The 24854-nt window shown below is 46.0% G+C and overlaps 1 protein-coding gene across 3 annotated transcripts in view; it reads left to right on the forward strand.

The window, feature by feature from the left end:
- The window catches only part of fbn2b (fibrillin 2b), a 62401-nt gene that overhangs the window by 32123 nt on the left and 5424 nt on the right, over positions 1-24854 (forward strand). For all 3 annotated transcript variants that reach the window (XM_025903032.1, XM_019351879.2, XM_025903033.1), the window contains exons 8-58: positions 1786-1911; positions 4983-5135; positions 6611-6805; positions 6931-7074; positions 7265-7384; positions 7497-7622; positions 7701-7823; positions 8508-8783; positions 8908-8961; positions 9043-9168; positions 9548-9673; positions 9784-9903; positions 11309-11446; positions 11549-11599; positions 11739-11864; positions 11944-12171; positions 12246-12371; positions 12460-12588; positions 12722-12847; positions 12963-13088; positions 13864-13986; positions 14064-14189; positions 14432-14557; positions 14804-14926; positions 15065-15187; positions 15269-15394; positions 15475-15597; positions 15721-15843; positions 15995-16156; positions 16242-16310; positions 16393-16518; positions 18205-18330; positions 18441-18590; positions 18672-18743; positions 18841-18966; positions 19373-19498; positions 19722-19847; positions 20130-20246; positions 20628-20756; positions 21695-21814; positions 21924-22046; positions 22130-22282; positions 22370-22435; positions 22525-22650; positions 23008-23127; positions 23212-23334; positions 23524-23655; positions 23746-23871; positions 23978-24184; positions 24360-24485; positions 24562-24684. In XM_025903032.1, coding sequence (XP_025758817.1) covers positions 1786-1911; positions 4983-5135; positions 6611-6805; positions 6931-7074; positions 7265-7384; positions 7497-7622; positions 7701-7823; positions 8508-8783; positions 8908-8961; positions 9043-9168; positions 9548-9673; positions 9784-9903; positions 11309-11446; positions 11549-11599; positions 11739-11864; positions 11944-12171; positions 12246-12371; positions 12460-12588; positions 12722-12847; positions 12963-13088; positions 13864-13986; positions 14064-14189; positions 14432-14557; positions 14804-14926; positions 15065-15187; positions 15269-15394; positions 15475-15597; positions 15721-15843; positions 15995-16156; positions 16242-16310; positions 16393-16518; positions 18205-18330; positions 18441-18590; positions 18672-18743; positions 18841-18966; positions 19373-19498; positions 19722-19847; positions 20130-20246; positions 20628-20756; positions 21695-21814; positions 21924-22046; positions 22130-22282; positions 22370-22435; positions 22525-22650; positions 23008-23127; positions 23212-23334; positions 23524-23655; positions 23746-23871; positions 23978-24184; positions 24360-24485; positions 24562-24684 — 6606 coding nt within the window. The remainder of the gene's footprint in view (positions 1-1785; positions 1912-4982; positions 5136-6610; positions 6806-6930; positions 7075-7264; positions 7385-7496; positions 7623-7700; positions 7824-8507; positions 8784-8907; positions 8962-9042; positions 9169-9547; positions 9674-9783; positions 9904-11308; positions 11447-11548; positions 11600-11738; positions 11865-11943; positions 12172-12245; positions 12372-12459; positions 12589-12721; positions 12848-12962; positions 13089-13863; positions 13987-14063; positions 14190-14431; positions 14558-14803; positions 14927-15064; positions 15188-15268; positions 15395-15474; positions 15598-15720; positions 15844-15994; positions 16157-16241; positions 16311-16392; positions 16519-18204; positions 18331-18440; positions 18591-18671; positions 18744-18840; positions 18967-19372; positions 19499-19721; positions 19848-20129; positions 20247-20627; positions 20757-21694; positions 21815-21923; positions 22047-22129; positions 22283-22369; positions 22436-22524; positions 22651-23007; positions 23128-23211; positions 23335-23523; positions 23656-23745; positions 23872-23977; positions 24185-24359; positions 24486-24561; positions 24685-24854) is intronic.

A 24854-nucleotide genomic window follows, 5' to 3' on the forward strand; every position in this document is an offset into this window, starting at 1 on the left:
AGAGTAGTCGGGTTTTGGAGCAGTTAAGATGTCATGGGTGTCTGATCATACCTGAACCCAACGGGGCACCTGTTGTTTTTTTAGCTCGGTCTGCTTAACAGCCTCTGCTTTTTACCCTCCTTACCCTGTTTCTGCCTCGCCTTTCATTTTTCTTCCATAAATACAGTGGAAAGGCTTTGGCTCAAAACCAGCTGTTAGTGCTGAACAAAGAAACACTTAACAGCATCTGGGAGACATAATCACTGCACACAGACCTCACTGTTGCCCTTACGTTCAGATGCTCATGCATTTACTCTGTTTTTCACATATAAAAGTTGCAATTAGATCTAAAAAATGAATACATTACACGCTAGCTTATCTACATGTATGTGGGAGTTTTTCCCAAATACATGAATGTTACGTACACACAGTCGTGCACGCGTAGCAGACTCGATGGTTGTTTGCAGACATTTATTCAGGTGACACACATTTCCTTTCACACACACAGGCAGTCCCTCAAGCGCTGTTTCTGCGTGGAGTAATGTCTGGCTTGCTGTTGCTGTTGCTGACGTAAGGTTTATTTGCCTGGGCTTTTACAGCCTCACCTAGGCCTTCTGCCACTGCTGTCAGCGGGGGGAGAACAGCCTGTAGCTCCAGGTGTTACTGCACACTAAGATGCAGGCACATAAAGACAAAGGACACGTGGATTTAAGTTACACACTCTTCACTCCTGCACAGACAAACACTTACACCACGCTTTTCACTTTTCTAGCTGATCGCATTCAGCACACTCACTTGTGCATTACCGCATGAGCTGTGCGCTGCACTGATGCTGTAATTATACCTGGCAGTGGCGCAGTAATTACATATATGGATAAATAAGCGTAACACACCATAAAACTTTGGGTTCCTTGATCATGGAGCAACAAGGACCTCTCTCACAGAATAATACAACTTGAGGTCGACGCTGCCCGTACCTCGATACTCTCAGACCAGCATAATGTCTGAGTCACGCTGTGGTACGTTTGGCTTAAGACCTTTATCCTGTTCTGAATTTAGCCTCAAGTCTAGTCGTAATTTATAGATTGAAAGCAACTGTGGTTACTACATTTACCCCATACTGTTTATTTCTTTTTTTCATTACACAACAGGACTCCTTTTAAAGGAAACGATTACCTGTGCATGAATTTATTCTCTTTGCTTATTTCGTCCATGTTTAAATTTTATACTCACTTATTGGCAACCACGCTGGAGGCTCGGGTGGCACTGCAGGCTGTCCACCAATGGGGTTTCATTTTCTATCAGCTTTTTCTGCTTAACTATGGCCAAGACACTAAATGTAAGAGCGAAGGAGGAGTGCACGAAAAGGTTCTGTTTTAGTCTGGACATTTCCCGTTCCCAGCCTGTGATTGTTTTTCTTAGTTTCTTCTGTTTGTTTGATATTTTTGTAATCTGATTGGTTGTTTTGATGTTACCTTGATGCATTAGTCAGCGCGGATGTGCTTTCCTTCTCCGAGCCGTGTGGTTTACTGGGTGATTGTTCCTGCTATTTACACGTTTGGCGGATGAGCCCGAGTTTTAGCCAGAACAGAACAAACCAGAAGTGAAGTAATTCCACTTTGTCAGGCTGCAGATCCATTTGGTTTCCTTCAGTTTCCCCCGAGGGAGAAACTCTTGCTCCAGTGTAATAAACTTTTACTGCAGCATGCTACTGCATCCTAACAAAGAACTGAACATTTGAACATCAACAGATGTGCTCCATGATCAGATGAACGGAGGTATTTATGATGTAACGGCCTGTTTCAGACATCGACGAATGCAGCACCGTTCCCGGTGTGTGTGACGGAGGAGAATGCACCAACACCGCCGGTAGCTACGTCTGCACCTGCCCACGAGGCTACATCTCCAGCACAGATGGCTCCAGATGTGTGGGTGAGTCACACACACATAAACAGTTTCGACGTTTCTGTCTCTGTCAGTTGTGCACTTCCTCGCCCCCTGGCTCGCTAAGAGCTCCACATCTGGCTGGTAACCTCCCTCCCTCCTTCGCCGCTTCCTGTGAGTGGAGTTCTGGTGAATCGAGCTGACCGGCAGACCTGTGGTCGCCATGTGCGGGAAAACAAACTTACACACATTATTTGTCCTTGACAGCATTAATCTGCTCTAATGTTAGCCTCCCTGTGACTCATTCACACACAGTGACTCACATACAGTCCATACCAAACTGACATGTCTAGTCAGACTCTGCCAGGTGTTAATGGAGACCGTATGGAAGAGAAATAGCAAAAATGCAAAGGGATAGTTGATATTTATATTCTCATAAGACTTACGTGTCTCTTAATATGATTTACTTGTGAACGTGGCCCCTCTATGCAACATAATTTTAAGAATCAGGGTGTGATGATGTGACAAAACTGCAAACAGGGGCGCTCTCATGATTAAATAAAAAGTATAAGCGAGTACAAAGTTAATATAAACACATTTTCTGTTGCTTTCCCATATGGACTTCCCGACAATCCTCCCCCCATATGGAGCTACAGTGAAACACAGCCAGGCATTAATACGTCATTTCAAGATTTTGCTCCAAAACGGACGACTCACTGTCAGCGTGTTTGACAATTTTAAACATCAGCGGGCCAAGCAGCCTCTCTTTGCTGCCATCGTGCTTTCTTAAATTTAATATTTAAGTTATTTCCTAGTTTCACATATGTCATCCATCATCCGTGGAAGGTATTTGGCTCGCTGACTTTGTTTTGGAAAAAGTGGAGCTTAGTGTGAAAATGTCAAGAATAGCCACGCCCAGATGTGCAGATGTGTGCATCCATGCAGCGCATACACAGAGCGGGGGCTGATGTCACAGGTAGAGAGTCCGCAGTCATGTAGTGGATTGTTGAGCATGGTGAAAAAACAAAGAGGAAAGACATTCAAACAAAAGCTGTCAGCTCTAAAGTCAGTACTGAGGATTGAAAATGTACGTCCCTGCATGACTTCACACCCCGTTTCCAAACCTAATCAATACGTGTGCTAACGACCTCCATCACTCAAAGAGAAATTTGGTCTCTTTAGATCGATCGGTCAGCGTATTAGTCACTCCCGGCAGGAATGTGAGAGTACATGAAGAAGGGATCGTGCATGTGTCTGTGGTATGTTTGTGTTACACTGACTCGGTGCTCCAGTCACCGGATTCAGTCGTTCTCCATCTGTTTGTCTTTATACGAGTCCATTTTTCTCCCTTTATCACTTTCAGCCCCGTTATTCTCCTTTCCCCTAAAGTCATACATTATTCTCTCACTTTATTCCGTCTTTCTCACTCCATCTTTCTCCTGCCTGAAGCATGGCTCGCACTAAAGCTCGTTCCCTCAGCTAGCAGCTCAGTGATTTACAATAGAAAGTCTTGCTGTTTACTCTGGAGCGGTGCTCATTTTCATCTATAAGTGGAACATTTCTCTTATTCTGTCTCCTTTTTAAAAAAACGAACCTTTAAATCCCCAAACTGGAATACTCTCACACTCCCATCCTCCTCCATTTTTCCCATTACATCTCTCTGACATCCATGTCCTGTGCCTTACTTCTGTGGGTTGTGGTTTGATGTTGGTCTTGCTCCTGTACATCCTTTCCCCTAAACCTTTGCTGTCTGCACAGATGGAGAGGAAACCAAGGGGAGATCAGTAAACCTATACCAACCAATCTGAGCTGGATGTTTCAAACCACTGATCGCAAATCCACAAAACTGGGCTTAAAAACAAAAGACAGTCTCAGCTTGTTTCCTCAACATGTGACTGTTTGACTCTCAGCTCCATACATGATCTCTTTGGTTTTTTGTGTTTAGAGTAAATTCACAGGAGTGAATCATTTTTATAGGGCATACTGTTTGCTCGCTCGCTCTGGTGTTTTAGAAGCAGGATGTTTGTTCTCGTCTCTGCTGGATGCGCTGTGCTGTGATGAAGTAGACCACTGGGACCTATTGGGGCCCCTGACAGTAATCAGAGCCTAATGCTCCGTCACACAGTGAAAGTTTGGAAGAAAAAAAGAAAAGAAGACCTGTCCAGTCAGTCAGTCTGTAAAAACACCTCACCAAATGAAAGCATATGCTTGTGCACTGGAGCAACACTAGTGAGCAAACCAACATCTGGATCCAATTGAAGTCATCACCATCCTCATCAGCACCTCCCCTCCCCGTTCCCTTTGTCCTCCACCGTGCCTAAAGCTCAGTCGTACCTTCTGGATCTTATAGTCTGTGGAGTTGATTGCGTACACTGTGTACTTGCATGTGTGGAAAGCATATGTTTGTGAATATGTATGGAAGGTATACCTCTGTGCTGCTGTAAACATGAGTCTGCGTGCTGCACTGTATGTGTGCTCGCAGACGCAGCACCGCATGTTCTGTCTAACTGGCAAGAATTACGCCACATGGAACTGATTAATTCCAGACTGCTGGCTCATTAGTGAGTTAATCGACTTGCGCTCCTCCCTCACCCCCTGACCCCCACCCTGCTCCCTAGTTTTTCCTTTTCTGCTCCTTCCTCTCTGCACTTAAACATCTCTTTCATATGTCTTTCAGTTTATAGAAAGATAAAAATGCACAATCTCTCTGCCACTTTGCCTTGATTTTTTTCTGCCTTTTGGTTTTTGTTTCCCCCTCAGTCACCTCCTTACATACGCTCATTGAGCCCCCGCCCCACGTCCTGCCCCACTGACCCTGACCTGGCCGACTGTAACAAATAAGACCTCTTTTCTGGAGGCCCTTCAGATGCCTGCTGTTAGTTGAAAGCCCAGGCAACCTTTCCCACTGCTAACCTATAAAGAAACTTCCTCCCAGGCACCACACAGAGGGCAGCACAGCCTTCTGACCTAAACTTGTGTTGATTTGAATTTTTTAAATCGTAACTCAGCGGCTGGCGAGTGGCGACAAAGCTTTGTTTTGCTGTCCTGTTTGCATGAAGTCTTTAAGTCTTAGTTGTTACTGTATTTTCAGCTATATACCTGATATTCTTCTTCTTCAGATCAGCGTGTGGGAACCTGTTTCTCTGCTCTGGCAAACGGTCGCTGTGCTGCAGATCTGACTGGTCAGTACACCAAGATGCAGTGTTGCTGTGAGACAGGACGATGCTGGGCTTTAGGGCAGATCCCTGAGATGTGCCCCGTCAGAGGGTCTGGTGAGTATATGTGACACACAGGAAAGAGGACACATCTCTCATGGTTTAGTTCAGCTCATTTCCATTGTATTCATATAGCACCGACACAACACTGTCACCTTAAGGTGCTCCCAGGGAGGGGCAGCCATCCTGTCTTCCTTCTCTCAGATGGCCCCGCCCCTTCCTGAGGTTTCTTCCTTCCCACTGTTGCCAAAGTGCTTGCTCATATGATTGTTGGGTTTTTCTCTGTATGTATTATTGTAGGGTCTACTTTACAATAGAAAGCGCCTTGAGGCGACTGTTGTTGTGATTTGGCGCAGTATAAATAAAGTTGAATTGAAATAAAATCGCTGTGACTGGTTGGATGTGAGGGGACAGGACAAAAGACACGCTGTGTAAACGATCCAGACAATAATAATAACTACTGATTAAATGCAGAGCTGTGTAAACACAAAGCTGACTGATAAAGAAACACCCAGTGCATCATGGGAATCCCCCAGCAGCCGCCTGTTGCAGCATAACTAAGGTCACCTGCTCCAGTTCTGACTGTAAGCTTTAGAAAAGGAAAGTTTGAAGCCTCATCATAAAAGTAGAGAGGGCGTCTGTCTCCCAAATCCAAACTGGGAGCTGTGGTCCGGAAGCTGAAGGCTCTGCCTCCCATTCTACTTTTAAATATCTGTCTGTACTTCAGCTACACCATGTTGGCAACGCTTCTTAGAGAGTTTTTAGGAGAACCTGATAATAAAAAATACTTGTTGGCTCATTCTGTGAGATACATGTGAGATTAAAATCAGGAAAACCCATTCAGCACCTTCTTCTTTTCTTTAGACAAAATGAGATTTTAAAAAGCTGCGAGAGCACAAGTGAAACGAGTTCAGCAGAGTCGAACTAAACAACGCCAACGCTGTAAACGTGAGGCTGTTTTGAGTTTGTGTTGCAGCTCGTGACATAGAGGCAACAGCATCATCCACTTAGGCTGATGAGCATGATGTCATGAACAAAGAGCAAACAAAGAAGCATGGAAAGGATTTATGTGGAGATAATTACCCATCATCCCCCTGCTCAAGATGGATGAGATCATGTGACCCAAACTCATCTGTTACAGAGTGCTCGCTCTCTTCCACCGTTAAACTTTGGCTTGTGTGTTTTGATTTATCGTCACTTCCCAAACTAAGAGGATTACATTTGTCCATGTTAACTGTTAAAAAGCACGTGTGCATACATAGCTGCATGTCTATTATGTGCATGTTGCTTTCATCATATTACTTAGTCAGTTTCTGTAAATCTCAAACCAGTAAATTAATTTACTCGATGGCCTCACTGCAGCTGAAGGAAGCGGATATTTCAGGTGGATCCACTCCAGCTTTAAGCAGTCCGGCTGATTCGAGCACTTTCAGTCCAAATCGCTGTAATAATCCACCTAAATGGTTTTTCTTGGCTCTCTGAATCAAACAGTTGTTGGGATCCACTAGTCTGTGCTCTGTTTTGTCTTGTAGATGAGTTCAGGCGTCTGTGTATTGTGGGCGTTCCTCAAGTACACGGTTTCTCTCAACACCACAATGGACACTACCCCTATGGATTCAAGTTCCCCAACGGCAACGGTAATGGAGGGATCGGCAACGGAGGAGGAACGTTTGGAAACAACGGAGGAGGAACGTTTGGAAACAACGGAGGAACCGTCCAGCACATAAGTCTGTCCCACTGTGGATCTGAATGATTCTTTTAAATGAGATTTAGATGAAGCTCTGTGGGAGACTAACCCAGACAGACTTTGTGTTTGTGCTGTCTGCTTTACGGGCCTGTTTTGTCTTCTCAGGCACTGTTACTGTGAATGAAACGGTGGACGTGTGCAAACACTTTACCAACCTGTGTCTGAACGGACGGTGCATCCCAACACCTACAAGCTACCGCTGCGAGTGCAACATGGGCTACAAACAGGATGTTCGTGGGGAGTGCATTGGTAAGAAACACTGCATATTGTGGAGGGTACATGCAGCGCCACAGTTAACTGCATGCACTGCACTGCCATCTTCTGCCAGTCTAAGGAACTTGATTCAAACGTGGGTCTGAAATGTGAAGCGTGGTGTTCGTGTTTGAGAGTTAAATCCATTTATTCTGACCTTTTATGTGCTCTTATTTTTCTGCTCCAGATGTGGATGAATGTGTGAGTAATCCATGTGTCAATGGAGACTGCGTCAACACAGATGGATCATACCACTGCAAGTGCCACGAGGGGTACCAGGGAACCCCCACAAAACAGGCCTGCATTGGTATGTCTGCGAAAACAATGTCATATCATAAAATCTGTGTTTTCCTTTCATTCTAAGAACTTTTTTAGTTTCGGAGACCATTTAAGGAGCCGTCTTTCTTCTCTTTTTTAAGATATCGATGAGTGTATTGTGAATGGAGTGATGTGTCGTAATGGCCGCTGCGTCAACACTGAAGGAAGCTTTCAGTGCATCTGTAATGCTGGCTTTGAGCTCACCCCTGATGGAAAGAACTGCATTGGTAAGGAGCAAAACCAGAGAAGGCTGAAGCTCACATAAGCCAGCAGCTCTCTGAACGTTTCCTCTTGGTCCACTCTAGATCACGATGAATGTGCCACCACCAACATGTGTCTGAACGGCATGTGCATCAACGAGGACGGCAGCTTTAAGTGCATCTGCAAGCCTGGCTTTGCACTTGCACCCAACGGGCGCTACTGCACCGGTATGCCGATTTATTAAGTACAAACGCAGACTAAAAGTCAGCCAAAGACGTTCTGCTTCGAAACAGCGATGACGGATTTGGTGTTGTTTGAAATTCTGCAGATTCCCCGTTGACCGTTTGAAGTTTTGCTTCAGTAGTCAGAGTATTTGAGGCTTCCCCCAAAATGCTTTTATGCAGAGCCCAGAAAAAGAAAGATTGATGAATTTCTGAATCTCTGTCGAGAGATTTTGTCTTCAACATTCAAGAGGAGCCGCCATTCCCATGACGATCATACCATAATACAGAGAGCGCTCGCACGTCCAAAACACACACGGCTAAACGAGATCATCTAAACTCTGAGTGACCTCATTCTGTCTTTATGTACCTGCAGACTCTGAGAGTTTATTACCACTTTATCGCCACCAGAATTCAACAAGATTTTTAACTATAGTCCCAAACATCAAACAAAACCAACATATTTTATTCTTTTTCATCGCTGTATAATAATTTTGAATAAAACTAAATAAAAACAAAATAACTTTAGATGCACTGAAAGAACATCTGAAGTAGCTGTGATGCAAATAATGAATCACTAAGAAAAATCCGGTGATTTCTGGAGGAAACCCGTTGTAATTCTGGTTTTTATAGTCTTGTGTGATAAACTGAGCGTGACTCGATGTGATGCATGCACACCGTCTCTGTCAGATATCGATGAGTGTCAGACACCTGGCATTTGCATGAACGGCCGCTGCATCAACTCTGAGGGCTCCTTCCGCTGCGAGTGCCCACCAGGCCTGGCTGTCGATGTGGATGGTCGAGTGTGTGTGGACACACACATGCGGACTACCTGCTACGGTGCTATCAAGATGGGCACGTGCTCACGCCCGTTCCCAGGTGCAGTGACCAAGTCGGAGTGCTGCTGTGCCAATCCAGAACATGGCTTTGGGGAGCCTTGCCAACCCTGTCCCGCCAGAAACTCAGGTACCGTCCTTGGTTCATCTTACACTTGATTAACAGTTATGGTCTGAAAATGATAACTTTACCCTAAGCCAAACATTCAGCTCACACAAATCTAATTTTCATCACATCCTTTATTTCTGCCCAGCTGAGTTCCAGGCCGTGTGCAGCAGTGGTATTGGCATCACAGCTGATGGCAGGGGTGAGCAGGAAGTTTGAAAGTAACCACAGTGTCGCTAAAAAAATCTTCAACATCTTCTGAATAAAATATAATCTTTCCCAGATATTAATGAGTGCGCCTTGGACCCGGATATCTGCCAGAACGGCATTTGTGAGAACCTCAGGGGAAGCTACCGTTGCATCTGCAACGCTGGCTACGAGTCTGACACCAGCGGCAAGAACTGTGTTGGTGAGTCGCTCTGAAGCGGTTCATGACTGTGCTTTTCAGAGTTAGCTGTGCTTTCGGTGTGAGCCAAGAGGATTGCATCGTTTTTTGACCACATAGTTTCTACATTTGTAGTTTCAGTAGTTAGATACATGAAAATGTCAAAAAACAGCACAAACATGAATGTTTTTGACTCATATAAGCTGCTGCAGTTGCAAATGTTCAGTTCTCTACGATACTGACAGGTCTACAAAGCTAGAGCAGCTAACGTTAGCTCAGCTGGTACATGTCAGAGGGTGAACATTACAAGGTTCTGATGGTTTGCATGTTTATACTTCTAAATACAAGTTTCTTTGCATTATTCCTGTTGTGACTCAGTGACTCTGTTTCCTCTCTCTGGCAGACATCAACGAGTGTCTGGTGAACCGTCTGCTCTGTGACAACGGCCAGTGCAGAAACACTCCTGGCTCCTACACATGCTTCTGTCCTAAAGGCTTTGTTTTCAAGCCTGAATCAGAGACCTGTGAAGGTGAGCACACACACACACACACCTGATAACAGTCTGTTGTGTGTGTGTCAAACAATGATGATGAATTGGAATCAGCTCTGACCTCAGGTGTGCGCTCGCCTGTGTTTCAGATATCAACGAGTGTGAGTCCAGCCCGTGCATCAATGGCGCGTGTCGTAACGTGGCTGGGTCCTTCCACTGCGAGTGCACCCACGGCAGCAAGCTGGACTCCACCAACACCATCTGTGTGGGTAAGATACTCCTCCTCCTCAATGGTCAGTGCAAATTAAGGAAGCACTGCGGGGTCCGAGACACAGCTTGTGTGAGACGATTACACAAATCATTTCTTGCAAGAGTCTTTTCCTTCGAGTGATTTTAGTCCACGTCCGCTCTCCACTCTTGTAAACAAACACTGAGGTTTCAGGTTTTCAGGAGCGATCCAGGAGGATTATCATCCTCAGATGATCTCACAGACAAAGCAACACGCAAAGCTTTTAGATAAATACTTGCTTGCGTGGCCTTGATTCTCTGCTTTACCTCAGAGAAATCTGCCACAGATTTAAAATGCTGTGCCAGACTTTTTTAAGAGGTTTTATTCGTTTTTGGAAATCGCTCTGAAGAAGCTACATGCTACAGCTGGAAGGGTAAATGAGTCATTGAATGAATACTCATGCATAGTACATGAGCCGGTTGTGTTTGTCTCTGGTTCCTCTGGCTGAGTTCATTTCTGCTTCCTATGTTGAGAGCCCGCCCCGTGGAGGATGGAGGATGAAAAGTAGTTTTTGGTGGTTTTATGTTTACTGACCTTGTGTCAGGTTCAGCTGTGAGGCAGGAAGGAAAAGGCACAAACGGCTCGACAGACTCAGAGTAAAACTCAGAGCAGCTTTGCTGCAGAGGCCTCACAACAAAACAACACCACACATGAACGTAACTGGAAATCCAAACTAAAGAACTTTAGAGGCAAACACGACGACAGACTCACACAGACAGAGGGAGACGCAGACATGTACACACAGAGGGAAATGAGGGAACGGCCACGTGTGGGAACACAGCTGTGATCTGTTCCCTCATTTTGAGACAAGGAAAGCACACGAGGCAGGAGACTATCAAAATAAAACAGGAAACAACTGAGACACGAGCAGGGCCGCCTCCAGACTTTTTTCATAAGGGTGGCCATACGGGGGGTCAATAATAATACTGGGATGGGACACAAAAACAGAGAATGAAAGGGAGGGGAGGGGGTGGTGACGGGAAACCGTGAGGGTGAAGTTAATCTTTCAGCTCATCGTAGGGTGTCTTCCACTCATGGTGCTCACATTTATTAAAACTGTTACCAACATAGGACAGTCAGTAGCCCAGTAGACCCAGACACGAGGACACGACAGACTGGGACCGGGAACAGGCTGGACACCAAACGGAACAGCAACCAGGAACCTGGAATAACAAAGTCAGATGTGCTACAAAATACTAAACTGAAGCCTAACTGAAACTAGAATATGAATCTGTCTCTAAATCTGAAATAATGAACCACAAAACCTCAATAAACTCAAAGACCGTGACACCGTGTGCTCTTAGAGCAAAGCTGTCGCTGTTACAGCCGTAACTCTCACCGGGATCCTTTACTCACGCCTTCTCTGTTGTTCTTTGGCTCTACAGATAGCATGAAGAGTACTTGCTGGCTTACGATTCAGGACAACCGCTGTGAAGTCAACATCAACGGAGCCACGCTGAAGTCTGAGTGTTGCTCCACGCTGGGAGCTGCGTGGGGCAGCCCGTGTGAACCCTGCGAGATCGGTCCGTAGATTCATAGATGGTGTTAATTACATCAAATATAAGCCAAACTACTGCTTCATAGAAATACTTTTATATGACATCTTGAGTTCTCGTGGTTCTCAGATACTGCTTGTTCCCGAGGATTTGCTCGTATGAAGGGCCTCGTCTGTGAAGGTGAGAACATCTGATGTCTAACTGAGAACTGACCTTTGTGGAATAATTAGTCCCTGTAACGTGTGCCTGCAGATTTCTTCCAAATGTGCGCATTTTTTTGGCCTTGCAATAATGATTCTGAAACTCTGCCACCATGCAGACATTAACGAGTGCGAGGTGTTCCCTGGAGTATGCAAAAATGGCCGCTGTGTGAACACCCAGGGCTCGTTCCGCTGCGAGTGCGCCGAAGGTCTCACCTTGGACAGCTCTGGGCGCACCTGTGTGGGTAAGAGGACATCAGCCGATGATGTTATCCTTTTTTCCAAAGTTCTGGGAGAAATGACTTTCATTTTCAATTTTTCTAGACATGCGCAGTGAGCAGTGCTACCTGAAGTGGCATGAGGATGAGTGTGGCGAGCCGGTGCCTGGGAGATACCGTCTGGACATGTGCTGCTGTTCAGTGGGTGCTGCCTGGGGTGTTGACTGTGAGGAGTGTCCCAAACCAGGCTCACCTGAGTACAGAGCCATCTGTCCCCGAGCACATGGCTTTGCCAACAGAGGAGACATCCTGACGGGCAGGCCCTTCTACAAAGGTCATTCTGCACTTACTGAATGTGCTCACCTTTCATACGTTCTTTCGCTTCACGTTATCTGTGTTTGTTTTCAGATGTGAACGAGTGTAAGGTTTTCCGTGGTCTGTGCACCTACGGAACCTGCAGGAATACCATCGGCAGCTTCAGATGTCGGTGCAACAACGGATTCGCTCTCACCTCCGACGAGAGGAACTGCACAGGTGTGAACGATGGGCGCAGACCGCAGCTAAGTGGCACGTCTCCTGTAACGAGCGCACAGCGAGCACTTGTTTTGTGTTTGTGTTTCAGATATCGATGAGTGCCGAATCTCTCCTGACCTGTGCGGTCACGGTACATGTGTCAACACACCCGGCAGCTTTGAGTGTGAATGCTTTGAGGGCTATGAGAGCGGCTTCATGATGATGAAGAACTGCATGGGTACGTATGAAACACACTCAGAGAGTTTTGAGACGCCACACTGAATGTGACGTCAGTCCAGTCGATATTTGGCTCTGCTTTTACATTTCCCTTTGACTTCCTCTGTATCCTGCTGACTTTTATTGCCACACAGACATTGATGAGTGTGAGAGAAACCCATTGCTGTGTCAAGGAGGAACCTGCCTGAACACAGAAGGGAGCTACGAGTGTGATTGTCCCCCTGGACACGCGCTCAGCATGGATGGATCGGCCTGCGAAGGTGCGGCATACATCACACTGCCAGTGCCATGACGGAGAGACGGAGAGGTCTTTAATAATTAACAAAAAATAGTTTTGTATCATTTTAAAGTCTCTGCACTTTGTTGTTGGTTCAGATGTGAATGAGTGTCAGCTGAGTGACAACTTGTGCAAGAATGGCCAGTGCGTCAACATGATGGGAACTTACCAGTGCTCCTGTGACACCGGTTACCAGGCCACACCGGACCGACAGGGTTGCGTTGGTGAGTAGAGCTAAAGTCATACTAGAGAGTGTGTGAAAGCGAGGCTCGACTCCTGGAAGAAGAAAGACTCCTGCAACAGCAAAGATGATGGGAGCTCAGGAGGTAGAGGAGGTCATCTACTGATCAGGAGGTTGGGGTTCGTTCCCCGGCTGATCCTCCAGTCTGTATACCGAAGAAGAAGAAGAAGTTGTATAAAGTGCTGCGAGTCTTCAGCTAGAGTAGAAAAGTGCCACATAAGAACCAGACCGTTTAAGGCTGTGTAATAATTTGGGTCCAGTCATTTGCGGAGTGGATGCAGCAGACAGAAATAACCGAGACAAGCTTTAATGATTATCCTGCAGGACAGAAACGCGACTGGGAGCGCAAAGGGAGACTGACACAGTTTATACAAAGAGTAATGAGGGAACATGTAGGGAACACAGCTGCAGACAACAAACCAAACATGACAGGAAGCGACACTCAGCTCACGAAACACTTAGCAAAATAAAACAGGAAGAGAGACACAACTGAACAGGAGGACAAGAAATACACAAGACTTCCACGAAGGAAGGACTGCGGGAGGAGAATGGGAATGCCAAAAGGAAAGAAGAAAACTAGAACTAGAGGAACCAATCAGAAGATAACAGAACTGAAAAGCACAAAATAAAACTAGAACAGAAACGATGAAACTATGCAGAAGATGAACTTTAATCACTTAGAAACCCAAACGCCCGAATAACACAGACACACAGATGGGCTGTGTGTTTTCATTCATAGCTGTGACCTCTCATTGCAGATATTGATGAGTGCACCATAATGAACGGAGGCTGTGAGACCCACTGTACCAACTCAGAGGGCAGCTACGAGTGCAGCTGCAGTGAGGGATACGCACTTATGCCTGACCTCAGGACCTGTGCAGGTAAAAAGACAGCATGAAGGAGAAATGTTACTGCGTCGCTGCGTGTAGCAAACTGAATCGTCTGCCTGTGCTGTCAGATATCGACGAGTGTGAGGAGACTCCTGACATCTGCGACGGAGGCCAGTGCAGCAACATTCCTGGAGACTATCGCTGCTTGTGTTTCGATGGATTCATGGCCTCCATGGATATGAGGACCTGTATCGGTAGGCCTATAATTTGAGTGTCTTCATCTTGATCTGTAAATCCATTTCCCTCTTTTGTGATTTTGTGTCTTTTTCATCTGCCGCCTTAATTTATTCATTCAGTCTCTGTCGTGTTTATAAATATAGATGAGCTGTCTGTGGCTGCCCAGCATCTGTGGGACTTCCACTGTCACTCTCATTTTGTGTCACTGTAATCTCCACGGTGAGAACATTCATGTATAATCTTCATCTGTCCATCTCAGATGTGAACGAGTGCGATCTGAACCCAAACATCTGTCTCCATGGTGACTGTGAGAACACCAAAGGCTCCTTCATCTGCCACTGTCAGATGGGATACTTTGTCAAAAAGGGATCGACGGGCTGCACAGGTACATCAGAGGCCGAGCTGAGAGGTCGGCGCCTCTGTCGGGACTCTCTGAGATGACACAGCTCGTTCATGCATACAATAGTTCCCGATCTAAGGCTTAGAAAGAGTATGTGAAGACCTGGTCAGAGCTGTCCTTTCCTTAAAAAAAGGAGAATTTCACCTGAGAAAACCAACACTAACATTATTAGTGCTGCCTGCTTCTTCTTTGACTTGATTTGCAATTGTTGCTTAATGTGAATATTTCCAGATGTTGACGAGTGTGAAATCGGATCCCATAACTGTGACATGCACGCCGCCTGCGTCAACCTTCCCGGAAGCTTCAAATGCCGCTGCCGAGACGGCTGGGTGGGAGATGGCATCAAATGCGTGGGTGAGTGGGTATTACTCGGCTGTGGGATGCACTCGGGGTAGTTTATGTTGCAGCATCGGGTTCGACAGAGCATAAAAGGAATAAAATTTCCTCGTTAAATCAAGAATATGCTAAGCTTTCCACTTTTCTCTCCTGCAGATGAAGATGAATGTGCTGCAGAGGACCACAACTGCAATCCCAACGCAGACTGCGTCAACACGCCGGGATCCTACAGGTGCACCTGCAAAGAGGGCTTCAACGGAGATGGCTTTTCATGCTCCGGTAAGACTGTCGGAGCTGTCCCGATTAAAGCCAGCGACTGTGTGTCCAGCACACTGTAAGTTTTTAATATGTCCCTCTCAGACATGGACGAGTGTGCAGACAATGTGAACCTGTGTGAGAACGGCCAGTGTCTGAACGCCCCGGGAGGCTATCGCTGCGAGTGTGAGATGGGCTTCACTCCTACAGAAGACAGCAAGGCCTGCCAAGGTGCTGCGCGTCACTGTTTCTTCCAAACAGGTGGTGTCAAAAAGACAAAAACACAAACTGTCCTTCTCTCCTCCCCACAGACATCGATGAGTGTAACTTCCAGAACATCTGCGTGTTTGGAACGTGTCAGAACCTTCCAGGGATGTTCCGCTGTGTGTGTGATGATGGCTACGAACTGGACCGCAGTGGAGGAAACTGCACTGGTTAGTGCTTCTGTCTCAGCTCATGAATCTGCTTTAAAGCTTTGCTCATCGTTTCTTTCATCTGCACTTTCCATTTACTGAAGCATTTATATGAACAAGTTTTCTGACCGTACGTCAATGCAGACATCAACGAGTGTGCGGACCCTGTTAACTGCATCAATGGACTCTGCGTGAACACACCAGGAAGCTACCTGTGCAACTGTCCACCTGACTTTGAGCTAAACCCCACAGGAGTGGGCTGTGTGGGTGAGTCACACTGAGAAATGCAGATGTTGTCTGTTCTGTACCAGGATGGGTCACGCAGCATAATGAATTAATGTGTTTGATATATTTGTGAGCCGCCCAAAATGTTGCTCATTTCATTCTTGGACTCGCTGCCGTTCTGTGTCTTTTTCAGACACCCGTGTTGGGAACTGCTTCCTGGATGTCCTCGCCCGCGGCGATGGAGGAATCTCCTGCAGCGCAGAGATCGGAGTGGGTGTGACCCGAGCTTCCTGCTGTTGCTCAGAGGGGGTCGCCTGGGGAAACCCCTGTGAACTGTGCCCCCTGCTCAACTCCAGTATGCACAGACCCACTCACTTCATTTATTTACAGTGTTTATTTCCAAATGCAAACCTGCATGTGTGTCTCTGTCCCGTCTGCAGCCGACTATAAGACTCTGTGTCCGGGAGGAGAGGGTTTCAGACCCAACCCCATCACTGTCATCCTGGAGGGTAAAACGTTGTTTTCTCTCCTGTGTTTAAAGACAACACGTTGGTGTCACTGATGGATGTAACAAAGTGAATTCTTTTCCAGATATTGACGAGTGCCAGGAGCTTCCAGGCCTCTGCCAGGGTGGAAACTGTGTCAACACATTTGGCAGCTTCCAGTGTGAGTGTCCACCAGGGTACTACCTCAATGAAGAGACTCGCATCTGTGAAGGTAAGAGCTGAAATCAAAGTTACACTGACAATCCTGTTATAGAGACACTTCCTGTCAGAGTTACTCCAGGGTCTACGTCTGCTGTAACCAAGGAAACATGCACAGATAAGCTCAGCAGCCCCGAAAACAAAACTCAACCAATGAGAAACTGCAGTTTAAGAACTTAAAATAAATGAACAGGTGTGAGGAGAAACCTTAGCAGTTATTTTTAAATATTAGCATTAATCACATGTGATATAAACACATACGCATAAACAGGTAAACATGGCATGCAGTCGGTCCCCGTCCCCTGGGCCTGGGTCATGTGATGTAGATGGACTGAGCGTGTCCCAGTCCCTCCTGTCCTGCTGCTTCTTCTTCTTCGCCTGCTGAGGATGTCTGACAGCCGTCCTCCTCTTATCACAATTCTTTCAGTTGTACGACTGTATTGTTTTTATTTATTGAGTCACTTCATTTCTTTTTCACCTGATAAACAGTAAAGTCAAGATGTTTTTAATGTATTTATGTTTGTATATTTATTCATTTGCTGCCTAAATGCACACACACAAAAACAACAACATTCAAACACACAAACAATTACAGCCAGTTGAGTTACACAGTAAGGATACCCAGTAATCCTGTAACAACCACACATGTTCCCGTCAGTGTGGTTTCTGTTTCTCTTCACGTCCTTAATATGATTCTCACCACTGTACCTGTACAATATATGTTAAATACAGAGGTCGGTAGTAACTAATTACATTTACTGAGTAACTTTTTGGAAAAAATTACTTTAGGAGTTTTACTACATTTACTTTTTAATTTTACTCGAGTAATATTATCATGAGGTATCGCTACTCCTAATCAAATAATAAACACGTTTGAACCAAAAATGCAGGCGACACAAACCTGCAGTTTGTTAATGTTACTCTGTCTGCTCAGCCTGTCGGAGATGAAGTCACAGCATCACTGGAAGTTCTTTACTCTGTTCTAACTTATCTTTATTTTATTATATTTCTATTACCTTCTCTAAATATTAGTTTAATAATGATTTGGAAACCTCTTTCTTCTGCTTAGATTTATTCTTTTGTTTTTGCTTTTCAGTCTTTAAAATACCAACATTTGCACTAAACTTCATATTTTTATCTCATTTTTAAACATTAAATCAGATGTTGTGATCAGTCACTCAGTACTCAAGTAGCCTTTTTTATTAAATACTTTTTTACTCTTACTTGAGTAATTTCTTGGAGGCTACTTTGTACTTTTACTTGAGTAAAACTATGTTGAGGTAGTGCTACTATTACTAGAGTACAATGTTTGGCTATTCTACCCACCTCTGGTTAAATACAGCTGTTTTCACTTTTACCCCCATTACAAAATATGTAATTAATACATCATTTATTATTAATATTACAAGTAGTGGTGAAATATGAGGACACATTTTGAAGTAGCTAACAGTGTAGATAAGTACATGAAATAGAACATTTTATTAGCCAGTGCTGTTGCTAGTAGCTGATATTATTTGTGGATTCAAATATGGATAAAAAGTAACAAAGTAAAATTGTAACGATAATAACATTTCAGATCCAATCTGAAATAAGCGTGACAGCGATGGTTGATAAAGCTGTCGTTGAGTCCAGAGCTGGTAAATATCACCCAATAGGAGGTCTTTAACACGCTGCTCATGCTTTCTGTCTTTATTTGCAGATATCGATGAGTGCACGACTCACACTGGGATCTGCGGGCCCGGCACCTGCTACAACACTCTGGGCAACTACACTTGTGTGTGTCCACCTGAGTACATGCAGGTCAATGGAGGAAACAACTGCATGGGTGGGTGGTGCAGATCAGTCCTCGCTGTTTCTTATTTAAAGACATGTCCAACAGTCGAACAGCATTGTGTCAAACCTTTCCTAATGACTACTTTCCTTCTCGTGTGGCAGACATGAGGAAGAGTGTGTGCTACCGCAACTTCAACGACACTTGTGAAAACGAGCTGTCCTTCAACATGACCAAGAAGATGTGCTGCTGTGCCTACAACGTGGGAAAAGCTTGGAACAAGCCATGTGAAGCCTGTCCAACTCCTGCTACCAGTGAGTTCCAACAAAGTCCTCGAAACACGAGCTAAAGCGTGTTTTCCATCGCTGATTCTCAACTGATTTCTTTTTCTCCAGCTGAATACCAGCTGCTGTGTGGTAACCAGGCTCCTGGCTTCATTATTGACATCCATACTGGCAAACCAATTGGTAAGTGTTACAACATCAAGAGCCCCCACCTGCTAATCGTGCATGTTTACTGCTGTGCCTCGTGCTGTAAATAGACCCCGGTGGTGATTTTCTGCAGATATTGACGAGTGCAGGGAGATTCCTGGCATCTGCGCCCATGGAGTGTGCATCAACCAGATTGGGAGCTTCCGCTGTGAATGTCCGATGGGCTTCAGCTACAACAACATACTACTGATCTGTGAAGGTAGCACTCAGGCTTTCAGTGACATTTGTATTGGTCTGAAATGTCCTTTGTAATCCTCCCAGAGGAAGACTCTGACTTAATAACTTTGCTGTGCACACATCCATACAGTATGTGTCACACTCGAATTACAGTATCCACATAGCTGCTTTTACAATCACTTCTAGCAATATAGTCATTGCTGCCTTTACCAACAAGAGTTGTCTCCTTGTAAAAAGCACAGTGGCTCTAAGTGGAAGTACCTGCCAGAGCCATCAGTCAGCCAGTCAGCAGCTGTCTGTACTGTATCAGAGCCAAAATGGCGCTGTTGTGTTTCCTGCTGTCCGCGAGCTGACGGCGTGCTCTGACCAGACAGTTACAGAGCCTGTGATTGATGCCCACTGTTTCTCTCCTCCTTCCTCTGGCGTAGATATCGATGAGTGTAACAGCGGGGACAACCTGTGCCAGCGAAACGCCAACTGCATCAACATTCCCGGCAGCTACCGCTGCGAGTGCTCGCAAGGCTTCAAACTGTCTCCCAGCGGGGCCTGTTTGGGTGAGTCCACACTGTGTGATCGTGTAAGGAGTCCACGGAGAACACGAAACGGGTTTCAGTTTATTCAGCTTTTCTACATATATATAAAAAAATGTATTTAAAGATGTCAGTTTAGACTTTGGGAAGCTATCTTTGGGTATTTAAGACTCGCCATGATGATCATAACTAAACATGTTAGTGGTGTGCTGCGTTTTGCTAATTTTCTGTTGTCCCGTGTCCACAGACCGTAACGAGTGCCAGGAGATCCCCAACGTGTGCAGCCACGGCGAGTGTATCGACACGCAGGGCAGTTATCGCTGCATCTGCCACAACGGCTTTAAGGCCACTGCTGACCAAACTATGTGCATGGGTGAGAAAAACACAGCGCGCACACTTTATATCCCACACAGACTGTGGGACATGGTAAAGAAAGTAGAGAAGAACTAAAGAGTAGGAAACAACAACTATTGTACAAAAACATTTCATTCAGACTTTCGGTTGGTACTTTGAGTCTTTTTCATTAGTGTTGTACAGAGGGCCAACGTCAGAGGGAAGATTAGGGAAATCAGTACAGGTGTTACAATACAAACACAAATGTGTACATTTGGGTCAGTACACTTTATTTGATGTTGTTCTTGTTTGTGTGTTTCAGACGTGGATGAGTGTGAACGGCAGCCGTGCGGTAACGGTACCTGTAAAAACACCGTGGGATCCTACAACTGTCTCTGCTTCCCCGGCTTTGAGCTCACTCACAACAACGACTGCATGGGTACGAATCATTGCTGTTCTCCTCCGCAAAGGTCAACGGCAGTTTGAGCTTTCTGTGAAAGGTCAACGTCTTCTTGACAAAGCTGTAGTTGTCATATTATTAAAAGTTACGCCCTTACAATTCAATAAAAACAGGCTGCCCTTTGCTGCGCTGTGACATTTGGACTGACGTGAAGTAAGATTTAGATGTTCGCTCTGTGTTCTTACTGTTCTTTGGCTTCATGGGGAAATTTGTCAAACTGTATTAAACATTATGTCTTTGAACCTTTTCCTGAAGGCAGCTTTGTCACAGAGTCTGGATGTTAGGAAGAGAAAATAGGTTTATTCTTTCCAAATGAAGAAATTCGGACGAATCCTAATCTTTCCACCGTTTACCTCACAGATATAGACGAGTGCAGCGCTCTCCAGGGCCAAGTTTGCAGGAATGGACAGTGTATCAACGGGCTGGGCTCCTTCCAGTGTCTGTGCCACGAAGGCTATGAGAACACGCCTGATGGGAAGAACTGTGTTGGTGAGTCACCGGTCAAATCCTCAAGAGTAGGAAACCAGGTCGAGGTACGTGTGCAGATCAGGACAGAAATGCTGAGCTGTCACTCGAGAAAGCATCACGCTGTAAGAAATCAGTTTAGACTTGGTGATGCTCACAAAGCAGGAGATGGATCTAAAAAGTTCTCACAGGGTTTCCAAGTGTCAAGAAAAGTATCGTCAAGAAATTCAAAGAGAGCCAGAACGAGCCTGGAAGATGAAGAAGCAAAAGATTTTAAAGACTCTGGAAAGAAAACTAGTGAGAGACGTGTCTAAAGACTCCACAGCAACTACGAGACACTAACTACCACCTGCACAGGAATGGACTGCGAGACTGAAGAAAAGTTGACTTTTACAGAAGCGACACCTTCAAGCTGGACTGAAGTGTGCTGAGGACAACCTGAGGAAAGATTAGGTCCTTTGGTCCGTTGAGACAAACCACAGAGACGATGTCTGAGTTGGGATGGGAGTGTTATGCTGCAGGGAAGCCTCAGTGTGCCAGTCGGGTTTTGTCTTACAACCAGACGAGGATCCAAAGCATCCGTCGCTCCTGGTGAAGAACGACTTCCAGAAGACCAAAGTGAAGAACAACGAGTGGTCTGAACAAAGGTGTGACGTAACAAAGTCTGTGGGATGAACTGAAGACCAAGGTCCACGTCTGAGGATCATCAAATGTGGAAGAGCTTGAGAGATTCTCCAAAGAAGAGCGGCTCTGATCGCTCAGGAGACGAGTGTGAGACAAACAGCTGCACGCTGTTATCCAGCTAAAAGGCCTGTTAGCATCAGAGAGGCTAATCATTTTGACCCTGGTCATTGTTGTAAAATAACGTCTGAAATACTAATACTGCTGCTGTATGTTTGGAAAAGCTGTGGTAAAAATCCCTCGCAGCATGTTTGACACACATCTGTGTACGGTTTTCACAGATATCAATGAGTGTGTGAGTCTGCCTGGCACCTGCTCTCCGGGAACCTGTCAGAATCTGGACGGATCCTTCAGATGCATCTGTCCTCCTGGCTACGAGGTGCAAAATGACCAGTGTATCGGTAAGACACACAAAGAGTCCTGATGAACGCCTCCACTTAAACATCAGGGAGTCAAAGACAGTCAGGCCGCCTGCTCATGCACGCACGCTCTTTTATGCTCACCTCCAAGATATCGATGAGTGTGTGGATCTCAGCCTCTGCCAGTTTGGGACCTGCACCAACACCCCGGGCAGCTTCCAGTGCTCGTGCCAGCCGGGCTTCGTGCTCTCTGACAACAAACGACGCTGCTACGGTGAGAGAAGCTGTCGAGTACAATCGAGGCACTTGGAGGAGATCTTTGAAAACAAAGCTGACTCTTTATTTCTGTTTTGCCAGATACCAGAGAGAGCTTCTGCTTCACCAAATTCGAGGCAGGCAAGTGCTCGGTCCCCAAAGCCTTCAACACCACCAAGGCCAAGTGCTGTTGCAGCAAGATGCCCGGAGAGGGCTGGGGACTGCCCTGCGAGCTGTGCCCACGCGAAACCGATGGTTTGTGAAACAAAGTCATTAAGCTGTTCGAACACACGCAGTCGCATGCATCAAATATTAAAACTGACTTTTATGATGTGTCTCCAGCTGCCTTTAACACTCTGTGTCCCTACGGCCACGGAGCCCTGCCTGGACCGGGCGATGCTCGCGAAGGTGAGCGCTGCAACACCGAGCGAAGCGTTTTCATTTGAAGAAGAGTGGCGAGAGGCTTCGATGGGTTAACTCTCTGTCCTTCTCTGTAGATTTGAACGAGTGTCTGGATAACCCGGGCATCTGCCAGAACGGCATCTGCATCAACACAGACGGGTCTTTCCGCTGCGAATGCCCCTTTGGATACAACCTGGATTACACTGGCGTTAACTGCATCGGTGAGATGTGCAGAGTTTGCATTTAATTCACATTTTTTTGCCATTTCTGTAACAGTGTAATGTAATACATTTGTTTTACTGACTTTTAAGCATTTAACAGTTTATCATCAGGAATATCTCCAGTTTTGTAGGCAAACACTGGTCGTAGTTAATAAAAAGCACTTCTTTTTAGGAACTGTGACCTCTTGGATTTTTTCGGCTGCATCAACATTATTAATCACCAAAATCAATACCGGGTCATTTTTCGGCCTTGATTTATTTTGGGACCTGCTAATGAATGCTTTTAAAATCTACAGTGCGCCATAAATTTTTGATTAGTTTTAATTGCCTCATCTGTCTGCTCTCTGGCCTCTGCAGACACTGATGAGTGCTCAATAGGAAACCCCTGTGGAAATGGAACCTGCACCAATGTGGTGGGAGGATTCGAGTGTTCGTGCGAGGAGGGTTTTGAACCAGGACCCATGATGACCTGTGAAGGTCAGTCATTCAGTAGCACGAGTCAAACTGACTTATCAGAGGGCAGTTAATAAAATAACGTCTCCAATCAACTCTCTCCTTCAGACATCAACGAGTGCTCCCAGAACCCCCTGCTCTGCGCCTTCCGCTGTGTGAACACATTTGGCTCCTACGAGTGCATGTGTCCCGCTGGCTACGTGCTGCGAGACGACCAGCGCATGTGCAGAGGTGAGCCTGCCACCGTGGATTCGTTATTAAAACTGCTGCTTTTATTTTGTAGACAGCTCACCTTCCTGTGTCTTCATGTTCATGTGTGATGTACAGAATCTTGTTTCGTGTATTTTCTAAACAGTGTAACAGGTTTTTTAGTGCTTTAGCTTTGACCTTGGATGAACCATCTCTCATTCCTCTGAGCAGACCAGGACGAGTGCTCAGAGGGACTGGACGACTGCGACTCCAAAGGCATGACCTGCAAGAACCTCATCGGCACCTTCATGTGCATCTGCCCGCCTGGCATGCAGCGCCGACCTGACGGAGAGGGATGTATGGGTGAGTGACAGTGACTAACACGGGGAGAGATGGAGTTCTCGCACATACAGCATTGTCCTCTTCACTCGTCTTTTCTCTGTACCCCCGCAGACCTGAACGAGTGCCGCACCAAGCCCGGCATCTGCAAGAACGGCCGCTGTGTCAACACAGTGGGAAGCTACCGCTGCGAGTGCAACGACGGCTTTGAGCCGAGCTCCACTGGAACCGAGTGTATCGGTGAGATCGCCGCAGTATAAGAGCCTGCTAAGCACGCAGCGTTCGGGTGAACGGGGCCGTAACTAAAGTACTGCTTCTGCTCTGCTCGGTCCTTCTTTCCCTCCAGACAACAGAAAGGGCTTCTGTTTCACAGAGGTCCTGCAGACCATGTGCCAGCAGTCATCAACCAACAGGAACAGCGTGACCAAGTCTGAGTGCTGCTGCAACGCAGGTCGGGGCTGGGGGTCACAGTGTGAGCTTTGCCCGCTGCCTGGCACCTTACAGTACAAGAAGATGTGCCCACTCGGTCCTGGCTACACCACTGATGGCAGAGGTGAGATGCTCAGTAATGAGAAGAGATTTTACTTCTGTTTTTCTGCATTTAATAATGTTTAATGTAACTGGCTCTACGATTCTAACCTGTAAAACAAAGCGCGCTGACACAGCAGAGCATGAGGCTGAATGTTGTGTTTCTCGGTGTGGCTTCTATAATCTCTCATCTCTTCCAGACATCAACGAGTGCCAGGTGATGCCGGATCTGTGTCGTAACGGTCAGTGCATCAACACCATCGGATCCTTCCGCTGTCACTGTAACGTGGGATACAAAGCCGACTTCACAGCAACCTCCTGTGTCGGTACGTCTGCTCTCTGCCTTTCCTGAATATTGATAAAGAATGCCTCTGTGTTCTCACTGTGGTCTTACTTTTTCAGATATGGACGAGTGCGCCCTGTCCCCGAAGCCCTGTAACTTCCTGTGTAAAAACACAGAAGGCAGCTACCTGTGCTCCTGCCCCAGAGGATACAGCCTGCAGCCTGATGGGAAGACCTGCAAAGGTATGAAAGCCCACTGCATCTCTCTTTAGCTGTGTCCAAATCACAAGCTGCTTTCTATTGGTCCTGTTTATAGCCGGCTGCTGTCTGCGCTACGTTCTATTTATTGAACTACAAAGTCGAAGATAATAATTCAATGTAACAAACATAAGTATTAGTTTTATGGTTTTGAG

This window comes from Oreochromis niloticus, linkage group LG23 (genome assembly GCF_001858045.2).
Source record: "Oreochromis niloticus isolate F11D_XX linkage group LG23, O_niloticus_UMD_NMBU, whole genome shotgun sequence".
NCBI lineage: Eukaryota > Metazoa > Chordata > Actinopteri > Cichliformes > Cichlidae > Oreochromis > Oreochromis niloticus.